General features: G+C 44.0%; 1 protein-coding gene across 3 annotated transcripts; it reads right to left on the bottom strand.

Moving 5' to 3' along the window:
* Positions 1-1,125: 1,125 nt before the first annotated feature.
* Positions 1,126-24,041, bottom strand: IRS4 (insulin receptor substrate 4). Of its 3 annotated transcripts, XR_009959595.1 has the most exons (4): positions 20,470-24,041; positions 5,116-5,167; positions 1,301-1,380; positions 1,126-1,192 (listed from the first exon to the last, which is right to left on the bottom strand). XR_009959595.1 is itself a non-coding variant. In XM_062584825.1 (3 exons), the coding sequence occupies exons 1-2, from the start codon at positions 23,933-23,935 to the stop codon at positions 5,163-5,165; spliced, it is 3,471 nt and encodes a 1,156-aa protein (XP_062440809.1). In that variant the 5' UTR covers positions 23,936-24,041; the 3' UTR covers positions 1,374-1,439; positions 5,116-5,162. The 3 variants fall into 3 exon arrangements, 2 of the variants coding, with proteins under 2 accessions (XP_062440809.1, XP_062440807.1); XM_062584825.1 differs by lacking the exon at positions 1,126-1,192 and having other exon boundaries at positions 1,374-1,439; XM_062584823.1 differs by lacking the exons at positions 1,126-1,192; positions 1,301-1,380 and having other exon boundaries at positions 4,680-5,167.
* Positions 24,042-24,379: the final 338 nt, after the last annotated feature.

Genomic DNA, 24,379 nt, shown 5'->3' on the forward strand with positions numbered 1-24,379 from the left:
ACTAAGAGAGAAATGCTTCCTTCAAGTTCAAATGGATTTATGATACAAGGTGGGATTAAAACACTTCTGAAATAACTCTTCAGTCAAAATACAACCTATAATCAAAGTGGGCACCCACAACAATGTAGCAGCATTCGGTACACAATGAATTAGACCAGTGCAGGTGGGATTTGTGCTTTAAAAGCTCTTAAGCATGCAGCTTTTTGTCATCTGTTGTAAAGGCTGATCCCCTCTACAACAGAGGTTTTCTCACATCGAAGGGTGGAGGAAATGCCTACTTAAAAAAGCTGTTTTAGAACTTGAAAAAGTGATTTATTGATCTTGAAAGCAAGCAGGCCTTGTATGCCAAAAGATCTCCTGAAATTATTTCTGTACGCTTTGTTATCTCTCCATGGTATTTTATAGCATGTGCGCTAAATGCACAAGTCAGTTTGTTGCTAGAACCGTACACAAGCGTCATCTCGGGGGGCACCACAAAGGGAAATCAGTTTTGCTGGTTTAGGCATATACTGCTGTGAGCAGCATGTTACATATTTTTAATAGGCCCTTCCCAGAAAAGTTAAGCTTTAGACTACCCAGCACTGTTGCTGAAAATGTAATGCTACTGCTGCAGCTACTTCCACTGGAAGCACAAGCTGGGAATTGTGCAAGAGATGGAGATAATTTAGTCTTTTCAGGGTATTTTATTGACAAAAAAGCAGGACATTTATCGCTACTGAAAGGCAGAGGGATGATCAAGCTCAGGGGAACAGTCACAGCATCCCACATTTCAGAACACAGAACAAGTATCTAGAATATGTAGCTTTTGAGGGAAAGGTGATTAATTCAACCCATTTGGGGCATACTGGTGACAACCCTAGCTAGCAGAAAGGTCAAGACTACCAGGTAAGTAACCGGCAACCCGCTGTCTGCAGGAAGGGCACGCGCGACGGCCTGCGGGCCAAACGGGAACGGAGGCTGCCGCCGCTGTAGGCGGCTTCAGCTCCCGCCCGGCTAGACTCCCTCGAGAGGCCGGCTCCCGTAACCATAACGCTTCTTGAAAAACCAAAGTCTTAAATTAACACCAAGCACCAGGGAAAACAAGCCAAAGCAACACGAATTAGGTGCTTGCTTTAAAAAAAAATTCTTACCTCCTGCACATATATAGAAAGCTCAGCGCTCCAGTTCTCCTCCGAGATGCTTCTTCACTACCCTTCATGGAAAGATTAGGGGAGAAAACAGTTTATATAGACAGGACCACTGTTGTTACACAGCCAGAAGATGAGGGCATGAAAGAATTAAAATAGGAGTTATATCCTACCTGATAACTCTCAAGTGGTTCTTCCTCCACCATACAGCTTCTTCATTCCCAGTTACTTGGCCGTTTCCAGTCCCATGTTGCTCAACGGGATGCAAGGTCCATTAGAATCGGTCAATGTATTTCGCAACAAAAACAAGCCCTGCATTTAATACGCATGCTAGTGACCGCCTTCAAATTCAAACAGGGAATCTAACTGCCTCCTGGTTTTAATTGAGGGCTTTCACCATGCTTCAGAAGTTGAGAGTTTTGTCAGTGATTCATCCAAAGGGGGGTTGAAAAATTAGTGCTGAACTATGTCTCCCTGCCCCCTCCCCCAAACCCTCAAGCAGGGAGCAGCTTGCAGGTCCAATGGGACCTTCAGTCAAAGGTCTCTTAAAGCTGCTACTGTGAAACTCTCGCAACAGTCTTGACAGTGTTTGGATAATTTTCACTGTTTGTTTACTGCTTGTACGGCTGTTTCTGCCGTGTATGAGAAGTACTGTTTTCTTTTCCTTCCCAATACAGACTGCGTGCTATAAAATGAGGCCCCAAGAAAGGGGGCTGATTAGTTGGGAAAAATCCTATTCTTACAGCAAACAAATTTACAGAGACTTGTTTTAGTGAACTATTCTGAGTAACAGAATAAGGATTAAATTAGGTATTTTTAAAGAAAAATCTAATCCAAGCCATTTCAAAATAATCACCCACGTTTCTAGAGATCATATATGCTCATATTTATGGATAACAACATTTCGATACAGAATTGCTGACATACCTTTCACATCAGTAAAGCAAGAATCTGAAAAGGCACTACATTTTGTTGATACTTTCGGAGTTAAGTTCAGTTGTTCTTAAAAGTGGGTGCAGTAGCCGGATTTGAGATATCTAGGTGGGTTTTGTTTTTACATACCGAGATCATGTTCAGCATATCTCAAAACAAAATCATATTACAAAATTTGCAACAGCAAACCATGCTTGTTCCCTTCTACACTAAACTCCAAAGGCATCACCCTGTTTGACCTGCACTGCTAAAAATTCCAAGAATATTTTTTGTAAGGAAGCCTAAATACCCTATCCTAAGCAGAGTTATGAACAAACAGTTGCCAAAATCTCCTGCGTTTAAAGCAGAGAAAGTATTACGCACTGATTTTTTTCCATTCAGAAACACAATTGTTTACCAGCATTATGAACTACTACAAAGAAAGCTTCTGAGTGTTTTACTGTATATAACATTTTGCCCTAAGTGGCAGAGAAAATTAGATAGGCAAGGAAACACTCCCCTGTAATAAGCTAAAAGATTCTCCAAATCCTCAGGGAAGCAGAGTGACAAAACCACTTAAAAAATAAAGAAGCAGTAGCAGGAAATGCGTTTTTGACACAAAAACCAAAGTTTGTTTAAAAATAAAACCCAGACACGGAGCTACATGAACACGTATTTACTGCAAGTAGCTCTATGGAAAGCCAAGTCAGATAAATATAAACACTATACAGAGCTTCAAGCCAGTCTCCCAAAACCGCAAACGCGATGTGTTTTACAAAGAAAACAATGTAACAATATTTACAATGGAAGACAAAGCCAGATCAATCAGCTCAACTTTAAAACAGATCTGTGAAGCAGAAATAGCAAATATAATGAACAGTTTCAACCATATATGTTTTAGTTTGTACAGACAATAACTGTCCAATATCAAATTAAATTTACAGGACAAACATTGTTCCATCATTGGTATTTTTGTACTATACAGCAGCATAAACGGGTAGCTGGAAGGTAGTATATATAGTGATATGTTTTACTTATTCTGAAAATATTCTTCCAGCACAATACTGAATAAATTAGTTGCTGTAAACTAAGAGATTCAAAAAGATTGCATATTTATTATGCCGTACCTGTTAGTATCTGTACCACTATACTTGAGGTTACCCATTTACTTATTTATTCAGCATTTAATAAATCAGTGCTGTATATTGTACAATGGCAGCCTCAGGGATCTAATATGAAATAAGTATGTAACACCATAATTTTCTTCAAAACAACCTTTTCCTTTCACATTAAAGGTTTGTAGATCTTCATCCAAATTTTGATTTCTTAAAAAAGATGTAAAGCTTTAAAAAAAAAAAAAAAAAAAAAAAAAAAAAGCTGTCTACATATTGCATTATTAATTTACCAGACCAAACCAAAGCTATATGGCAAGACAGTATCATGGTCTATAGAAGTGGTCATCTTTTTAATTAGTGTATGTTTAGCAGCAACAAGTAACTGTACCAACTTAAACTTTTCTTCCAGAATCAAAAACAGGTCTGTGCTTTTAAACCCTGTAGCAACAGGTTTCCCCCCTCCCTCCCCCCCGTCACTAAGACACTGCATAAACCGATCGGTACCGACTACGTTTCCATAAAGGTCTTTGTATTTTAGTGACATGTACATTTTAAAACTACTCAAAAATAGATTTGGGTACACATCACCAAACATCAAAATGACAGTGTCTAATTTGTTATACAAACTGTACTAGTCTTTTAAAGGTTGTATGTTAGAGGTGAGGCAGCCCTACAGAACAGTTGTACAATATACAATGAAGAGGATTACCAGCTGTGTGGTGCAGTACAGCATGAGGATTCGCGTACCACTTCAAAACCCCTTATCAATCGTCAGTGCCTTGCATCATACATCGCATGTACCAACAACTAGAGTCATGCTCTTAAAGTTCATAGCAGTGTTAAAAGCCTAAACTCATTTCAAACAGCAACAACAAAAAAAATCAGTACAAGAGTGAAGCACTTAAGCCCTGATTTTTCTACAATTTATTTTAAAAGTGTCAAATAGCTATTGTTCGCATTTCTTTAGGCAGGCTAAGGACAGTTGATGAGCCGACTTTTTACTTTTTCCCATTATGCCAGGAAGGGAAAAAAAAAGTCCCAAATTAGAAATGGGACTTTGGGCAAAAGTAAGATCAATTTGGGTGGTTTCTCTTTAAAAAGCTACAGCTGACAAATATAATGCAGAAGTTGCAAAAGCTGAATAAGACTCTGCACTTCTCCATTTGAATGCATGAACAAAAACCTCATTTTACACAATTCATATTTATAAACAAGTAACTCGAGGGTAAGAACAAAAACAACCTACAAGACAACCAGCCCTTTAATCCTACTTTGTGCACACCAAAATTCTGAGCAAAAAGTTCAGTTTAAGCTCTGACAGACATTTGATTTAAAATACTCTAGCCTATGATCAAGAAATACCTCTTGTACCATAAATGCAAAACATAAGAAAAAAAAAAAAAAGGCAGAAGAGGTCTCTCCTTCACAGACCAGTTCTGTCCCATGGGTTCTCCCCTCAGGCTAATGTGCACTTCTCTCTCCCTCCCTCCTTCCACCCAGCCACCTGGAAAAAAAGAAAAAAAAAAAAAAAAAAAAAAAAAAAAAAAAAACCTTGAACTGCCAAAATATTTCTAAACAATACATGTTTTAAGCTAATCACTTGTTAATGTACCAGAGAAGCAAAACCCATGTTAAACAGACAATCAGAAACCAGCTTTGACTTCTCAGAATATAAATAAAAAACAAATTAACGGGAGAGGCAGGAGGAGGAAAGAGGGCGTACAGGAGTCTCCTGTTAGCATTGCCACTGCCTCTCAAATAGGTATGACAGGAAAGACCAACTTCCACCACCAAAGCACAGCTATGAAAAAAATCTCAGTTCAAATTAATGCGACTGTGAAGAGCTGATGTCCATGAAAAAATTAAAAGGATGTGTGGCTACGTCTGTGCTGGTGGAAGTGAGAGTAGCTGGCTGGAGCTGAGCTTTGCTTCCAAAAGCACCACACAGTTTCTGGAGTTACCAGCAGAAAAGTCTTCTCTTCCCGCAACGGTTTCCATGGTAATGCAGTCAGTCTAGAGAGAAAGAAAAGTCAGTGACATTTTAAATGCAAGTTATATTGGGGGGAGGAAAAAAAACGTTTTCTGGTGAGGAGAACGCACGGAGCCCGGGCGGCTCGGGAGCGACAGCTGCCGAGGCCGGACCCAGCGCCCCGCGCGGGGAGGGGGCCCCGCTCCGGCGCGCCCCGAGACCCCCGCGAGCTGCACGAAAGCCAAGCGGGAGCGAGCACGGAGGCGCCCGCGCGGAGCCCCCGCCCCGGGCGGCCGGCACTCGGAGACCTGGGCGCCCCGCTCCCAAACGCGCAGCCCGGCCCGGGGGCACGCGGGGCAGCGCCGCAGCTGCGGCCCGGACGCAGCGGGCAGCTCCGGCTGCTCTCCTCGGCCGCTCAGCGGAGCGCGCCAGCGAGTTACCACGCGAAACCCCACGGCGTTCAGAGTTTCAGCGAGCGTTTTGCTTGGTTTTTAAAGGAGATGGACGGCGCGCTGCGCTAGAAGCGCGTAACTACACCAGGGAGGCGTCTTCACTGCGGTCAGCGAGGGCTTCAAGCTGACTGAAAAAGGCAAAATACAAAGTGCCCGGTAAGGTAAGGAAAAAAAAAAACAAAAAAGAAAACAAAGCTTTTACTATAGGAAGGTTTGGCCGGATGGCAAGGCCGAAACGGAAGCGTTAAGGAAGGACGACCCCGAAGAGGAACGCCAGCTCTCCGACGCAGCGGGCACAAGCGGGCTCTCCCCCGGGCGAGAACGGCTCAGCGGGTTCACCGCACCGAAACGCTGATGCCAAGGGGGATCCGACCGCTTTTGGGGCGGTGTGAACGCAAACTGAGGAACGCACAAAGAATCTCTCTCAAGCTCATTGCAAAACCCTCCGCACCTCCAACCCACCTAGCTCGAAAGCTAACTTCGGTCCGGAGGAGCGCCATCAGCCAAATCAGCGGCTCACGCCGTCTCCCAGGCCTCAGCCGCTGCTCTCCTCCGGCACTTTTCTCCAGCACAGCCCTCCCCGAGCTCCGCGGCCCCTCCTGGGCCACCTGCACACGCAGCACGGCCCTTCCCGCCCGGCGCTGCCCTCCCCGAAGCGCAGGGCCGCCGCGCATCCGCCCTGCCCCTCCTAGTGCGGCAACAGCTCCCGACCCTTCCCGCTGCAGCTAGAGACAGCGCTCGCTAGACTTGCCATTTTTGTCCGCAGCGTGAGGGCTGAGGACACTGTTTTCTGCCTACCAACTGCTTTGGGTCACTGCACAGTCAGATCTTCCTACCTCCCCCTCAAGCTGTGACACACGAGTCTGCAGGGATCCGTCTCCTGCCGCTACACGGAAGAAGGAAGCTGCAAGTTTGCTGCAAGTGCAGAGCCAGGCGCTAACAGAAGAGAATTTGCCTTCAGCAAACGCCACGTGCAGCAGCGCAGCCTACTTCTCCCCTCCGAGCCGTGCAGCGCGAGCTCTCGCGCGGTCCAGCGAGGCTCCCGGCAGCCCGGGGGGCCGCGATGCCGGAGCGGCCGGTGCCAGGCAGCACGGGCTGCTGCAACGAAAAGGGGCGAGATTTTGAGCTTAATCCTGGCCGTGCTGTTTTGCCCAGTCTAAAGACAGACTAACACTTAACTACCGCCGCCACAGAAATATTCTGAATCTAAAGAACAAGCTAGAGTTATGTATAATAGCACAAACCTGTATGTTTACTTATATAACCCATCATAAAGTATGCACTTGTTAAACACACAAAAGCTCCACCCTTGCCTAAGTTAGCCGGACTGAAATCCATCAATTTAAAGTCACTGCAACCAGCAACTCAGAAAATCTCAGTTTGTATTATTCCACAGAAATCTTAAAATAAGATCGCTACAAAAACCTACCCCTTGTTAAACACAGAGGGTGACGCGGTTAGAAACGGCTTTGCTCTGGCAGAAGTAAAGCCATCAGCTCTGAAACAGCTCTCCTCCTTGGGAAAAGAAAAAAAAAAAAAATATATATATATATATATGTTGTAGGATGCAAAAACACGTGCCCCACTCAGCCACGAACCGCCCCTCAGCGAGGGGCGCCAGGAAGCGCCAGCGCCGCGAGGGCTTCGCGCAGACCCACGTGGGCGTGCGGGCACCGCCGCCGCCCGCCTGCTCCGGGCCGAGGAGCCTGCGCGCGGGGCCCTTCCGAAAGCGTCTCGGCTTTCCTCACCGCCTCCTTCCTCCCCGCCTAACAGGCGGCACGCCTGAAAGCTGCCGGACAAGTTATTCTAATCTCTCCGAGCACATCCCCGAAAGGTTTGGCATGGCACGGCTGTTTGAGCAGGGCAACCCCGCGGCAGAGCCCTCGGGATCCCCACCTCAAAACTTCCCGAAAGCTTTTCATGAGCTTACGCCAAATTACTTTCAAAATGCACGGAGGGGAAGAGCTTAACAGCAAAACCCTGCTTACCTTGTAACTTTGATTCTTTGAACGCATCTGGCAAAATTCAGAAGAAAGCCTAAACACGTCCTCCTAGAGCAAGCTCAGCAGGTAACCGCAGCCCGCGTCGACACGCAGCAGCTAACAGCACGTCAGAAGAAAGTACCTTCAACTAAGCTTCACAAACCCGAGAAATTCCCTGGCTTTCCTGCTTATCGACTGTTACTAGGGATAAAAACACCAAGCATTCATATGTATAAATACATATACGTGCACACACACATGTGTGTGTGTGTATGCGTGCGTACACACACACAGAGATATCTACACGGATGTACACATCTATCTCTACCAGGGTGGTTTTTCCTCCTATCTGAGGAACATGACACGCCGCGGCCCCCTCCGGGCCGGCCCCCGGCCTCACGCGGGGCCGCCGGAGCAAATGCCCTGCCAAGGGCGCCACCAAGCTCCGCTTTTAGGTCAATAAAGGCACCTTCAGGCGAGTGCGCGTTCCCTTATTAGTCAAAGAGTTGTAAAATAGCAGAAATGAGAATAAGGCCCAGATCTGTTGTGCTGCCGCTGACTCCTGGTTTTCCATCTCTGCGGTGCCCGGCTACAAGACCGCTCGCCAAAGGCTCGGGTGCGCTCTTGCCTTGAGCTCCTTGACCGTTTTTCCCCTCTCCTCTGAATTTCTTCCATTTTTTCAACTAGCCAGTAAATGAAGTTAAAATAATGGAAGATACGAAGTGCTCAAAAAAAAAAAAAAATAACATGGCTTCTGTGAAGTCAAATCATCTAATTTCAGCCTTCATAGCATGACAAAACCATCATTTTTCTAAGTTAACAGTGAGAACATGAGAATTGCTGATCATTGGTAAAAAACAGATTATTTGTATTTCATTGTTGTATGAATGTATTTGACTGAACACCGACTTACTCATGCAACAGTAAAAGCTGTCAAGCAAAAGGACAAAACAACTCTTGTAAAAGGAAAACAGATTATCACAAGCGACCGAGCTAGGAAGTAGGACCAAATCTCACGAAGTAGCCCATCGGCTCCCTTGAGCTCCTAAAACATAAATGCCACCAAAAAAAGTTACAGCCAGACAAATATGACAAGGTCGAAAATAAATTAATGTGCAGAACCAATGTAAACATGTCACTACTTTTTTTTTTTTTTTTGAGTGCTTCAAAAGGAAATCTGCTCAATCTACTTCACCCCCTGTCCCCCCCGCAAAAAAAAAAAAAAAACAAGAATACAGATGAGCTGATCAATAAAACACGCAGCAAAAACTTGAACTTGGAAAAAAAATATACATTCTTACAACAGTCTTGAAATACACAATTTGAAAAGGTTTTCCAAGCACTTAACTGGGCTCTTCTCCTGTTTGATACAAACTCTAACTTTGTTAAGAGTGTCTATACAAAAACTTCATCCTTTAAATAAAGTTGAGCTCTGTTGGCTTGAAATAGTGGGAACAGCACAAACTCAAGTTTCCTATGGATGTTTAACATGGGAAACCAAAGTCCAGACAGCATCAGGCATACAAAAATTTTCCACAGATCACCTCTCAACATATAAACCCAGTTCAGAAAATTAGAACCATATTCTCATTACATAATTAATTTTTTTAAGATATAATCTTGGTATACTCAATCTGATTTTAAAGCTATATGCAGTCTCAGAATCTTCCTAAGGGATAAACCATCAGAGAAAAAGCATAGAAAGGACAGGAAAGAAACTAAGAAGGGCAAATATTTAAAACAGAATGGCAACAAGCCATTGCTCAGAAAAAAAGTTGAATTTTAAATTAAGAAAAGCACTGAGAAAGAGGTCTGCAAAATTTCCAGGCAAAAATAATCTATAGTTTTGTAAGAATTAAGGGCAGAGGATTAGATCAGTCTTAATTCCTTAGATTGCAAACGGTGTGTGTTCCATTTGAAAACGTATCAGATGAGAATATACCCAAGTTATACTTCCTTCTCCTATATCTGAATTAAGATACAATAGATACATTAAAAAAAAAAACAGGTCACTTTAAAGCAAACTAACTGGCACACTGCAGGAAGGAGATGGCATTTACCCACAGATATTCCTCACAAATTTAAGGTAACTTCTTTTGCACTCAAACTTCCCAAATACACTTACTATCCTAAGCCACTTTCCTGTTTCTTCAGGTTTTTGCTCAAACAGCACAATGTTAAGAGTGTTATGCGTAAGTAGAGTTATTTGTGAAAAGCAGACTTCCCTCTCAGCTCGCACTCTCAAACCCCACATCTTCAAACGCCCCCCAAAGTAAACCGATACACATCCGCTTCAGCCACCGCGCCTGCAGTTCTTGTACCTGGATAACCCAACCAAGGCCCGGACCTTGAAAAATACCTTTTTGGGGAAATAACACCAAACTACATGCCTACCTTTAAGTACGTATTTCAAGTAGTTTCTTAAATCAGCAACAAGGCAACAATGTTCAAATTAAGCTAATGACTATATATTTTGTATCTATAATTTGAGTGATCTTTCCACAAGCAGAAAAAGCAAAACTTGTTTAAAAAAATACCCTGTTACATAATCCACTTTTCATTGGATAAACTATTTAAAATGATCAGTAACAACACATCCCAATATATTAGGCTGCTTTTCTTCCTCAAGTTGTATGTATAAAACTTAGAAGACTGAAAGTTACTCTTACAAGTAATCTTTATCCACAATTTTTCATTCAAGCATAGTTCACTATTCTTAATGCTCAACATTTTCACGAGCTAACACAAGCCTCTCCCATGCTTTACGATCATTTTTATTTACTCTGCAGAAATGCCTTATCTTAAGCACCAGCGGCTTCTTTTTCTGTTTTAATAAACAGTAGTGAAGTTTTTCTAGGAAGGCATTATGCACACTCCCTAATTTCATCGCCTTTACTGATACTATTCCTAGAATTAGGAAACTTTCATGCAGTTTTGGCAGGGGCATAACAACAACTCAAATTGCACTGGACAGTTTGACAAGATCTTTTTTTTCTTTTTTTAAGTTTTTGTTGTTGTTGTTTTTTCCTCTCTAAACTAAGCTTCCGCTCTAAGTACAGCGAGACGATATTAAAACTATTCTAACTGCTTGAAAAAACAAAGCTTAGAAGTTCAAAACTTCAGATTTTCATGTTACAGAATTATGAAAAAAAAAATCTGCTTGTTCAAAACCAGTCTCCCTGGAAGTGTATAAAGATACTACGACTTACCTCCTAACCTGCAGAAAATGCATGGGTAAATATTTTGCAGGAGAAATCATTCAGCTGGCTTAACACAACGCCACCTGCTACAGTTCACCATCCAGCCAACGAGATGTTACCAATTGTTAGGAAAATAATAGAAAAAAATAGATAGAATAACAATAATGAATACCACGTGCAGTCCCTGCGTTCAGAAAAGACAAACAGCCAGACGGGTTTCAGAGACCATCAAAGGCAAGGAGCAGCTGCCCCTCAGGGACAGCCAGGTACCAAGGACTCTGGCCTCGAGAGGGGTACTGGGACAGGGAACAGGATAATCAGTGTATAATTAAAAAAATGATACAGTGCTCAGCGTGGCAAGGAAAGCGGCTAACAGCGAACAGGCTAAATGCATGGCAGAGAAGAGCGTGACATCTACAAAATAATCGTTACGTGACATGGAGAAAACAGATCGTTATCTCTTCCAATGTGAAAACTAAGGACTATCGAAGAAAGCTAGTAGGGAGCTGGGTCTGAAACAGCAGAAAGGGCTTCATGCAATGTGTACCGGATCTGACCAAAGGCTGCTGTGGGCACAAAAAGTTTACACAGGTTCAAAGAGAGATTGGAAAAGTACTTGGAAGCAATATCTACACAGGATTATCAAACAGACAGACCACATCAGGCTCAGGAAATCCCCCAAGCTGAAAGAAATCAGAAACTAGGAGTACGCTTGTGGGGAAGCATTATATAAGCTTGCCCTGTTCCTCCTCCCTCTTGGGTGGTGCCTGCTTGTGGTCCCTGCCGAAAAGAGGGGAGAGGACAGGAGGCCGGCTGGGTCCGGCGTTGAACGAGCAAACTTGTTCCTCAGAACACAGCTGAGAGGCAAGGGAAGTGTCACTCGTGACTACGGAAACTGCTTCCTACCTTTCTAATCACCTTTCCTGATGTTTTCATTCTGCACAGTTTCACATGCTGCAGTTTCACACGTCGCAGTTGCTCTCTTCCCAATCCCTTTAGCCACTGACATTTGAAAGTGTTCAGCAGTTTCTCTCTCTTTCACCTGTACCACCATAAAGGACTGGTATCAGCAGAAACCTGCTCCACAGCCACATACATGGCTAAGCACAGCCTCTGAGCAGCCCAGCTTCTCACTCCTACCGCAGCCTGGTCTCCAGAGCCAGGCCGTTTGCCCACATGTGCCTGCAAAATCCTTCCTACCATCAGGCCCTACCACTGCCACACAGAGCAGTGGCATGCAACAGTTTAATTATCATGTTATTGAGTCTGCATTAGCATCAGGATATCCAAAGCCCTAGCTTACGCAGGGGATGAAGAACAGTTCGGATTGCATGCGTGAAGCAAGGTCTTCTCAAATCACAGCACGTGCACAAGAGCCAAGGAGAGGCAGCTCAGAAACACACAAAGCAGACAGAGTTAAATTCTGTTGACACACGGACAAGCTTTAATCAACAGAGTGCAACTCTTGTTCAACGTTTACCCCGTGGAACACATCACCATTAATATTTTGGTCATTTCTAAAACCTTCAGCCTTAGAGACGCATGAATGGAGCCTCACCGCTGCCACCTTCTCTAAACCCACCCCCCAACCCTCCACAGCGTCTGTTCAACCTGTCCTACCTTCACAGAAATAGAATAATTTATACTTCTCAAAGGTAGGGTACATTCACCAAATATGCAGATTCTGTGCTCTTTCTTCACCCTCAGTTACACATTCCTGCACCCTCGCTTGCATCAAATTTAACAGCTGCATGGCTGCAGAAAAACTAACCTGCATACACTCCTCCTCCTCCATCCAAAAGGGAGCAGCAAGCGTTGGGACATGCTACTGTTTCAGAGAGATCTACACTGGCCCGCATTCCTCTAACCAAGATTAATACTCGGCCTGGGTTCTGACATTTGCCTCATCCTCTTCAAGTCATTTAGATCATTACAACCACTGTATTTATAGTTCACCACCTTCCACCACTCCCTGCCATGCCTCTACTAGCTTCCTCTCCTGCAACTCTTCTCACACAGCCTTTACTCTTTCTGGAAGGTTGACTCTTACCTTGACTCTGCCAGTGGTGGCAACCTTGATCCTTATCTTACTCTCTACCTCAGCACATTAAGTTTCACCCATCTCACAAGCTTCATCTTTTAAGTTTTAAGCTCTTGATGATGGAGACTAGCACGTTTGCATTTGTGACATGGTATGCTGGGCTCCCATCCTGCCTACTTTTTCTGGTTCTACACAAAGTAAGAGTAGAATTCATGTCTGGAGAACTGCAAAGTCTCATTAATAGAGCCAGGTCATAATAATGTCTAATGATCTCAAGATCAAATCTGTTCAGCTTTTTAACTCATTTCTAACTGTTACCTTGTTCACTACAGTCTGCAATTAAAAAAAAAGAAAAAAGAAAAAAAGATTTTAAGAACAGCGTTAAATGTAGATGTCATATAGCTCTACAAGTATCTCACATAAAAAAGCAAAAATGGTGGAAATCTAAAGTCAGCAGTGGATTTTTGAGTGCTATTACTGAAAACCCAAAGGATTACAAAGTTTTTAGCAAATAAACCTAAAATACAAAAAATTTTCATAAAGCAAGAGATATCTGCTTAGTCCTAATCAGTACTACTTTAGATTTGTCTATTTGTGAACAAGTTGGAGATGGGACAGAGAAGTTAGAGCATATTCCTGTGTCTGTCTTGACAAAGTTTTACCTGCATTCAACCTGTGCTAAAGAATGTCAACCCAAAGGCAAATAGTCCTTGGTTACTTAGGCTGGGAAGCCAAAGGTGCCCTTATGTGAAGGGAGACCCTTGTGTACCAACTGGTGGCTTGTCTTACCCACACTAGCTTGATTGTCAATAAGGTACCACAAAATTTCAGAAACTCCAATACTTATCAATAGTTTAAACAGTTTTCTTTCTAAAAATAAAATTGTCACATGACTCACCCAATTATTTTTTTCTTGGTCTAGTATATGATACAGTCTCATTTATTTAATGGCTTCATTGCCATTAGGAACTCGCCAAACTTTGAGTGTTTAAGAGTCATGTGTGAATAGAAACATCAATTTCCAAAACATTTCAGGCTCTGGCTCTCCAGTGTTATATTGCAGACTCAGCTGTCCAGCAAGAGCTATGAAAAATAAAGCAAGCTGGCTTGGCGCAAGTATGGGAGTGGAATCCCACTATTCCTGTGAAAGGAGGACATCATTCATTAGGAACCCAATAAATTTAGAAGTTTAAGTGGTTTCTTGCACATGTTTTGGTATTATTTCTCATGATTTCCAAAAGCAGGAAAAAACATTGGTATCCTTCAGTCACTCACAAAACTTCTTCTATTGAAAAGGAAATCTCTCACCAAATAGTTAAGTTATTGGCCCTTCATTCTCTAGTAAAGAGGAAAAAGTATTTTTATATATTTAACGCCCTAAGTAACAATTTAATTTGATATTTATATAGGTTTACAGTATATATCTAAACAATGCAATGACCACAAGTACTATTCATCTTTTATTATTGATTTAAAAGTTTTAATTTGCTCAAATCACATTAAATTGTATGTTTTAGCCATATCTATTAATAATTAGTATAAACCATCTCTTTTGAGACCTCCTTCTCCCAGGAAATAGGAGAGGTAACATCTTCCTGTGTTAACTCACACATCACTTTCACAGGACACACACAAACACAATCTGAATTGCAAACATCCAAACATACAGCCAAATTACCAGAAAAATAAAGTTTTCAAGTAACATCTGTCCCTGAAGATATAGTTCACGATTTAACCGGGTCAGAAAAATCCTTGCCAACAGTCTATTATGCTGCTGCTCTTGGGGTAATGTTACACCTGAAGCGAAATCTTCACAAATCCAAACACTTCTAATGATTCGAGATCATTCAGATAAGACACTAGCAGGATGTCAAGCAACACCTCCGAAACGCCTTTGATGAGTCAGGCTAATTTACTTCTGCCTTCCCCCTGCCCTCGAGTATGTCACAGATTCCTACTGAGCAAGGTTCTCAACTAAACTGCAACCACCTCTAAACTTAGTGACCTTTAGATACGGGGCTAGAATAAAACTTGTTATTTTCTACTCTTGATCTGCGAGGCAGGCCTTCAAGTACTTAAAAATACTGCAGTAAAGTTCTGCTTTAACCTGTATGTGTAGCTTATCATTAGAGAGCTGATAACATGCAAGAGCTACACGTGGAAAAAAAAAAAAAAAAGGCAAACAGTCCATAGGGGTGGGCCTCAGGGCAGCTCTCCAGCCAGGTCGCTACGGACTGTTTAAGGATGAGTCATAACAAAAACTGTTACGTTTTTAGGACAAAACAGCAATAATAAAGCATCCTTGGCTCTGAAAAGCTTTACTCTCCTGCCTGCCTTTCAGTTTGATCACTCCACTTCCCTTGTGATTGAAGGATGCCATATCTGATCAAAACAGTATTTGAAATGTAGAGTTTTTTTTCCCCTGGTTTAGATTGGGGGGGGGGGGGGGGGAAGAGAACTTTTTAGCAGAATCAGACTGGACACTATTCAGCCTGTTTTGGGAGCCCCACAGCTCCACAAACAGAGCACACAAACACACACTAAGTCACAACACGGGACTATAAACCCTTTCTAGTACCATCCAAAACCTCATTTTATAAACCCTCCCCACCATCAGCAATCAATATGGAGGGAACTTATTAAAGATCCTTTCATAAAGCGTGAGCAAACGCAGGGTTTTAAAAACAACAAAACAAACAAACAAAAAGCCCAGCAGTACCTCTTGCTAACATGCCACTGAACATACAAAAACCCCAAAGAAATACCGAGCGACAAACCGTCCCAGCAAGCCTGGGCTCCGGCAGCGTCTCGGAAAGGCTCGCAGCAGCTTTCCGCACACCTTCTGCGGCTCCCACCTGCCATCCCACGCAGCAAGAGCGATGAGGGGCCCTCGCATGCCAAGGGAGCAGGGAGGAAGGCAAACTTTTACAGGCAAAAATAAAAAGGGCAGTAAAGTATTTAAGATTTCATCCAGAGACTTAAAAAAAGAAAAAGAAAAAAGTTTCAGTCAGGACTGGATTCCTCCCATAGCTTCCTACATCCTACAGTGGGGCCTTAATGTACAAGACAGCTACACTCGAGAGCAGAAATTTAAGACTTCCAGAAAAGACATACACGACTATTAGCTGCAACTATGGATTTAAAATCTGGAGAAGATGATTTCCAAAAGTATTTTAACACTCACTACAAGTAAGCAGTCTCTCTTAATGACAGAGGAGCATTCATATTTCAGATTTTTCTCACCAAGGTACAAGTAAAACATAACTGATTTTTGGTCAAATATGTCATAATTAATTCACTCCCACACTACAAGACAAAAATCTGTTCTGCCTTCAGCAGCTCACACGCTACTTGAGAAAGCAATCTTGTGTATTTTTAAGCCTAGCAGTAAGTCACTCAAGACTGTTAAAATGGCATCTGTTACAGTAAAACTTTTTTTTTTTTTTTTTTTTTTTTTTAAGACTTATGATCCGACATTACTTCAAAGATTAGGATACACGTCAGTGTTCAGATGTATTTCTGATGGGTACTTCAAGCTATTTTTAAATGGGCCCATGCCTTAAGTATTCTGCTGATACAAAAGAGCCTCAGTGTGAAGCAAACTCCTAAAAACCACTAGTCTGGAATCCAAAAGCAGCAGTTATTTGCCTGGTATCTAGTAAACTGTAATTTACTATATTAGTAGTATCTAAAACTTCCAGCTTCTGATTTTCTCAAAATGTATATTGCTCATTTTATTCTTCATTATTTCACATTTTAAATATGCAAGTTACCATGAAGAATCTGGACAACTCAGTATAAAAGTTTTGCTTTAAAACTGTACTTGTTTTTCCTTCCTCTCAACTCTCCCAAAGGGTGCACAACACTTCTTACATAGTCTGACACAGGAGTAGATTAAAAAGGTGAGGATCATTTAAATTATAATCCTGCACTTTGGAGAACTTTTGAAACAATATCTTAACAGCTTATTAGAATATCAGGTAGAGATAAGATTAAAGAGTGGGCGTAAAATAGGTGGGTTGATATTAAGCTGAACATTACACTTACTCTGAACAGCCTGTTTTGTTTTTGGAAGCCATGGTATCTTCGTAGGTTTAATATTTCTAATTAAGTCTGCAGAAACATACTAGTAGTATACAGGACCCATTATGGAGTTTATTACTGCCCTGCTCTCATTATCCTCCTCAGTTTCTACAAGGTCCAGTAATAAGGTATATATTAGCTAAGCCCTGTTTGAAGTAGCTTTACTGTTCTGTACTCCTAGCACAAAATTTCATGACTCAGATTCATGTAATCAAAACTGCAAACCGCTTGCTTCAATATTGTGTAACAATTTCATGGTGAAACTGTTTAGCTAATGACCTCCTTAAAGTTTACACATTAAAAATCAAAACCTTATACTCGTTTTATCATCACTGTTTCCCATAAAGAACCTCAGCTCAATTATGCCTAAATCTAAACCAAAACTTTAAGGCGGCAGCAGACCTATTTCCCATTTTGAGTGAGCACCCTCCCCCTCCTGCAACCATTTCATGAATGGAGAAGGAAAAAAAAAAAGTTTGATTCACACCAGTGAACCTGAACCAGAAGTAGTTTGGGACTCACAATGAGGGTGCAATGATGCATTGGAAATCACTCTCCCATCATATCACTCTTAGCAGTTAAGAGAATGCAGCTGAGTCACAGAACACAATATCCCGTTTAAACAAACAAAAACAAAACAAAAAGGCAAATAATCAGAAGTTGGGAAATGTTTTCCTTTCATGTAAAACTGTATTGTAGGGAGAACAGTCTCCTAGCAGACAGAATTTAGTAAGTCAGGCATATCTCCGTTTTTGGAAGACAAGGGTATCTGCTAAATCTTTTCTTTAAAAACGGATTTAACCATATAGAACTATTTTTCTGGCAAACAGACTATGGGGTGGGATGTAAAGCAGAAGAAAACACAGTATTTAGTTCTGCTAAAAGTCTCCAAAAGTATTAAAAATATCAATTACACATAGGTACACTACACCTCACCTCTTCAGGAGATAAGAGGTTTAAGCATGAAGATCTATTTTCATGATTCGAAACAGAATTTAGAAGTTTCTTCTAGTTCATCTATTCTTTTTAAATATTCAAATAAAAAGCTTCACTGCAGCAGAAACAGATCAACTGCTTAAAGAATACAGACTTTATGTGAATGAAAATAGCTTCTTTATAATAAACTTTATCATCAAAAATTTTAAGGTATCACTAAGAAACAGAGGAACACCATCAATTTACCACACCGTATTTAAATTAGGTAAACTACTACTAGCCTGGGCTACACTTAAATCTGTTCACCCCTCTGAGTGGGAACATCCCCACCCCACTGGCCCTCCTATTGTACACCACAAATATTTTACGCCATCTTGGTAGACCTGTTAGGCCTTGTTTTGAAGCAGAATTTTGTGGAGTGTTTTAGTTTCCTCCTATTTCCTTCTTTTTCCTTTTTTTCCAAATCTAGAGGAAAAAAACAAACCCACTAACTTAAGCTCTTACTATTCTCATGCTTAATTTCCTGCCAATTTCCATGTTTTTATGCATTCTTTCACTTCAATATATTTTTTCACTCCTAGAAGACCTAAATTCACAGCAAACACACTAGGAGTAAGTCTCTTTCCTCCCTGTAACTTGCAATAGACGTGGAGGGGGTGAGGGGGAAAGAAGGCCAGCACAGGGACCTGGATATTAACTGTAGCAGTAACAAGCAAAATGTTTAACACAATTTTAACACAATTTCTAAACAGAGTATCTCTTGAGAAAGATATTTAAATGTAAAGTTTATAGCACAGCCGAAATTGAGTTATCTTTGTTCTCTCTCTCCATTTTGTAAGAAGTTATACTTTACAACATAGATTTTAGAGATATGAGGGGAATGAGATTCAGTAGGAATTCTGACGTGCTTTTTTAAGCCAAAATGACTATGGCAACCAGTGTGCCTTTGAGTTAACAGGCAAATCTCTGAAGTGCTGAAAGACTAACTTTGGAAGAAAGCACTTCTTGGACTGGCAACTTTCAACGTCTTCTAAATTTGATTCCAACCAACAAAACAAAGCAGAAAAAAAAAACACTGAGGCAAACCACACATTTCTGAGCAGCCCCAAGCAGTGCTGCCAGACTTCGAATGGCATGCTAGCTGAGTCAGGCTTACACCTTCCCCTATTAAAGGCTACACAGTTTTAAGCTCCTACGATACCTTCTGCCTGTAGACACTTAGTTTTAAGGGGAAAATGGAAAAAGCCTACTATTTTAATGTTCAAGACTACAATGAAAAATACAAAAACCCAGTATTGGTCTACCCCTTTACTGCTTCCTCTATTGACAGAGAAGTGGGCAAATATCAATGTCCAGCAGCGATTAAATATTTCCTCTTACTAGTCATCAATTATTGACTACACATATCTTTGCAAAGAGGAAAACATTGTTTCCAACACGTGGTTTTCTATCTGGGTATGTGAATTACCGTGAAAAAGCTGTGTGGGTCACTAATAGCAAAATATGGATTATGCTTCCCAAGAAACTGCTACTGTGCAGTACAGCACTTGCATAAAACACTGCTGTTCAGTCAGTGGACACAGATCATACCACCAACAGCAGTTACTATTTTTTGCATCACCATGACAGCAAAGAGCCTATCGTATGAACAGTAGCACCCCTTCTCTTTCCCATAGTCTTCCTCCCCACCCCCAACAGCCTTGTTTTTCACGCACACCTCTGAAACTTTGTTGCCTTAAGTTTGGTCAGACTTGACTGATCATTGGAAAACTAGCCCTCTGCACTCCCAAGCTTCCGACCTAGCAAACACCCCTCAAAGCCTGCTCTTCTTCCTGCTACAGGCAACGCTCACTGGCTGCCACAAAGGCGGACAGCCGAGTACAGCAGAAAGGCTATGGACCAGCCTCGCCCTCGCGCAGACCAGAAGGCCACGATCTTAAGGGCTTCGGCTGCAAAAGATCCTCATCGTCCCGCCCAGCCACCCGGAGATGGCTTCTCAGCAGGATATGCCGGAGAGCAGAGATCAAAAGGAGCATACCAGCCCTCAGGGGGAAAAAAAATTAAGATTTCTGTTTACCTAAGATTTATCCAACTAAATGTAAGTAGATTTGCACATAAAAAGCATTCCACCTACATTCATTGAAATAAACACATAAAAATCACCAAAAATCCAAAGTTGGTCATATAAGCCCAGTTTAGCAATTCCCAGTTTACCCTATCCACGAAACAAATTACTAAAAGCTCAAATTCAAAAAAGTGAAGATTCATCTAGTTACAAGGAGGGAAAAAGAGGAAAACAAAGGGAAAATAGTGGATTACTGTAACCTCAGGACAAGATTCTAGGATATAAAAGTGTGATCAACGTTCATACTAACAAAATTATTTTATAAAAATCTAAGTAGAAGGCAGCTTGGTAACACATAACTGCCTAGCAGAAGAGTTACATAAATCTATACCCTTTAGGCCAAGGGCCCCATCCTGCATTTGTTCAATGGTTTGCATACTGTGCCACTACTAGACAAGCTGTACTAGAATAATACAGAAGACTACAAAAACATTTACCCCATTTTGAAGACATTTTGATATTAAGTAGAGAATTTAATTCCTATAGTTAAATAAGCATGAAAGGAAATTGCTTCTAAAGTTACAAACCTTTTCTCGCAGCGTTACACTTCAGACCGTCGGACCTGGTGAAGTCTATGCTTACGTAAGCTCCACTGTCCAAACTCGAAGTACCATTTTGGAGATGGCAAGTTGGTGTAGCAGTACTTGCCTCACAGCTTATAGGATCATCACGTAAATTCAGGGCTATGTAGTTTAAGCCATTCTGAAATCCAGTTGAGGTATCCCTGGACATTTTGCTTTCCTGACCATCAGAAATGTTTTCATCTGGTTTTAACCAAACATTGTCAAATGAGGCAGAGCTGTGTCTTTTGCTACTATCAGTAAAGAAAGAGGAGGAAGTAGTCACAGTCCCAGCAGAAGAGAATGTTTCTGAACTGTGTCTCCTTCTGCCTTGAGGATCGGCTCGAATCACTTTCGGTCCCATAGGAGGATCAGAGCTAGGAACAGAGAAGCTACTGCTACCAGCATATCGATCAACAATGCACAGCCTATTAACTATGGAAGAAGGACTGTCAATCTTTACACCGTTGTCAGATTCAGAGGCAAACGGCCGAGGTGGTGTTGTCGCCATGTTGAACGACATCTCCGTGTAATCATCAGTCCTGTTACTTGCAGCGCTAACACAAGCGGTACCAAAGGAAAGCCTAGCGTAGTCAGGATTCGGTTGGTTTCTAGGAATACTGGAACTTGCATAAATTGTAATATCTGTTAAAGAGTTGGACAGTTCCTTTGCTGCTTTTGGTGACTGTACATCCAAATCAACACTCATATAATCAGAAAGCGGGGACTGTCTGTGGTCACTACTTGAGCCCAGAGATGATGGTGATCCTTCTGCAGATAAGGAATATGGTGTATTACTTGCCTTTTCATTAAAATCAATATTTATATATTCACCAGGACTGGCAGGCTCAGGTGGAACCGTACGATCATACATTCTTGGGATAGTATTACTTCCTCTTGTACCTAGGGGGAGTCTTGTAGGCCTAGTAGCCCTGTTCTGAGCAAGTCCTTCATCTGAACTTTTCACAACTGGTGACTTAGAGATGCCATTAGCCAGACCTTCATTGTTGACACCTTTTACATTTTCTGGTCCACCATATAAAAGTTTTCCAGGTGAAGACATTGGAACATATTCACTGTGGTCACCATTCTGTCCTGATAATGCCTTAAAGCTTCGGGGCAAAGAAAAATATGAGCTGAAACCTCTGGAAACAGAAGTGGTATGAATATAATTTGAATCACCAGGGTGCTTTGGAGCTGAATTACCAGGTGACATATCCATATACTCGTTGTTTATAATCTTCTCATTACTTCCTTTTGATATAAATCCAGTTAAGGGACTTCGGACAGGTGAAGAGCTAGCCTTGGGAAACATCATCATATATCCTCTGGAGTCAACCTGAGATGGTGACCACGAATTGTTAATCTGTTTTGGAACAGACACACTTTTAGCAGTCATTGGCAAATAATCAGTGTTGCTTGATAGAGAAGATGCAACTCCAGGCATCATTGGCATGTACCCATCATCCCTGGCTTTACTCCTGCTTTGGTTACATACAGAATCAAGGTTAGTGTCACTGTAGTCGGATTCATGGTTATCTTTCAATTTTGGTGATTCAGAGTAAAGTAATCGTCCATGATTTCCTGCAGAATCCTCATCTAATGAAGCGGTAGTCTGTGTTGTCTTCTGCTGCACTGCTGCAGAAGTTGGTTTAGTTAGAGAGTAAGTTCTTTTCCTGAAACACTTTTCAGCCTCCATATAATCATCTCTTGAACTATCATCTGCCTGCTGTTTACTCATGGACATGTACTCACTCAAACAGTTCTCTTCTCTGATAGGCGGTGTGTTTCCCAGGGAATCTGGAGTATTACTCCTGACCCGAAAGTACCTGAAATCTCCAGGGCTAGAGCCATATTCATCCGAAGAGATAAATCCCCCATCACTTGGGGAGCCACAAACAGATGAGCTAGAAGGCCTGGTCAACATGTCCGAAGCAGAGCCATGGCCACTACTGGAAGAAACACTGATGGGACTTGTAGTGGAGGGAAAATGCGACACTGGCAGCGAAGCAGACCTAGTGTGATAAGAAGAGCTGAAAGCTGCTCTAACATACCTTCCGCTCCCTTCTTGCCGGCCCAGATTCATCCTTGCAGTATTCAGATGGATCAGACTCCCAGTCACTGACCTGAAAGGTCTAGTCATCGTTCCTTCTCCTTCGCTGGACGTTCTGAAGCGATAGGAGCTGCTGCTTTTGGTGGTAGGTGGAGTCCCTCCAGCAACGCTCTCAGTTCTAGATCTCCTCTGCAAGCCTGTCTGGCTGGGGGGCAAGTTGCCCAAGTGCCTCCTAGTGGTGATGAAAGAAATAGGATTGGTACCACTACCACCACCAGAAGACTGGCTCTTGCTTCGGGGCCTGAACTCTGCAAAGGCCTTCAGCGCTTTCATGGTCTCCAGAAAAGTCTCGTGCATATTCTGGGCAACCACCGAATCATCCACTTGCATCCAGAGCTCTCCAGGCCCAATGGAGGCAGATCTGCCCACTTCGATGAAAAAGAAGTTCTCTGAGTGCCCACAGCGGCGGATATTCATCAGCTGCAAGTGGACAGAGGGCACCTCTGAGTTCAGCTTGACGAGGTGAATGGCCTTGCTGGAAAGGCACAACCTGTACACTCCAGTAAGGTTCTTCGTCTGGCCCAGTCCTTTGGGCTTCACGTTGACCTGCCACACCTCCTTGAAGACGGTGCCGGGCCTCAGCGCAGTGCCATAGTGCTCGTCATCCTCATCTGCCTGCGGATCCGCGTGGTCCTCCTGCTCCAGGACGCCCCTCTTGCTCTGGCTCATGAGCTCGCTGATGGCTTGGTACCAGGCCTCCTGCTCGGCCTCGTTCTCGGCCAGCATCGCAAAATACTCGTCCTTGGTGTACAGGGCGATGATGTGCTTGTGCTTGGCGTCGGCCCGCCGGCTGACGGTGAAGCACTGGTAGAGGGGGATGACCCGCTTGGGCGGGGGGCAGCAGAGCGAGGCGGCCCCGCCGCCCGCGGCCCGCAGGCTGCTCTTGAACTTCTTCTCGCTGTCGTAGTACTCGAGGCGGGCGGGGGCCAGGTGGCTCTCGGCCCGCAGCACGAAGTAGCGCTTGTGGCCGTGCTTCTGCTTCCGCAGGTAGCCGCACTTGCGCACGTCGTCGCCGGCGGCGGGCAGCGGGGCGGCGCGGGGCGGCTGGCCGGCGCGGGCCGCGGCGGGGGCGGCGCGGGCGGCCTCCGGGCACAGCGAGGCGCTGGGCGAGCGCCGCAGCAGCAGCAGCAGGTGGTGGGGCTGCGGCGACGGGCAGCGGCCGCCCTCGCCCGCCGCCGGCTCCCCCTCGCCCGCCGCGGCCGCGCCGGGCTCCTGCTGGGGCACGGCTCCGCCTCCCGCGTGGCGGGCGCCCGGCTCCTCCTCGCCGCCCCCGGCCGCCGCCGCCGCGCCGCCGCCCGGGCCATTCATCCCACTCGCCATCTTAGGGGCCAGGCAGGGTCCGGAGCGCCGCGGAGGGGACGGCGCGGGCAGCGCGAATCCGCCCTCACCGGGGAAGCGCCCGCCGCGCCGGGCTGAGCATGGGGAGCCGGCCGGCCGGCGCTGAGGGGCCCGGCTGCGGCGCGCGCCCGCCCGGCCGCGGTGCGGTGCGGGGTGCGGGGAGCGGCGCGCCCCGCCGCCCCCGTCCGCGCCCTCCCGCCCGCCGGCCGCGCCGCGCCGCGCCGCGTCCGGCTACTCGCACTCACACAGGCAGCCTCGGCGGCACCACGGCGAAAACATCACGTGACCCCGCGGAGGGCGGGGGCGCGCGCCGGGAGGGAGGCGGGGGCGGGGCCGGGGCCGGCGGCGGGCGGGGCCCTCCGCGCCCATGCGTGTGCGGCCGCGGCGAGAGCCGAGCGCCGGCGCGGCCGCTCGCCGGAGTGGCAG

This window comes from Rhea pennata, chromosome 11 (assembly GCF_028389875.1).
Source record: "Rhea pennata isolate bPtePen1 chromosome 11, bPtePen1.pri, whole genome shotgun sequence".
Taxonomy (NCBI): Eukaryota; Metazoa; Chordata; class Aves; order Rheiformes; family Rheidae; genus Rhea; species Rhea pennata.

Excerpts from the sequence above, each read along its gene's own strand:
- IRS4 (XM_062584825.1), bottom strand. The coding sequence starts at position 23,935 with ATGGCGAGTGGGATGAATGGCCCGGGCGGCGGCGCGGCGGCGGCGGCC.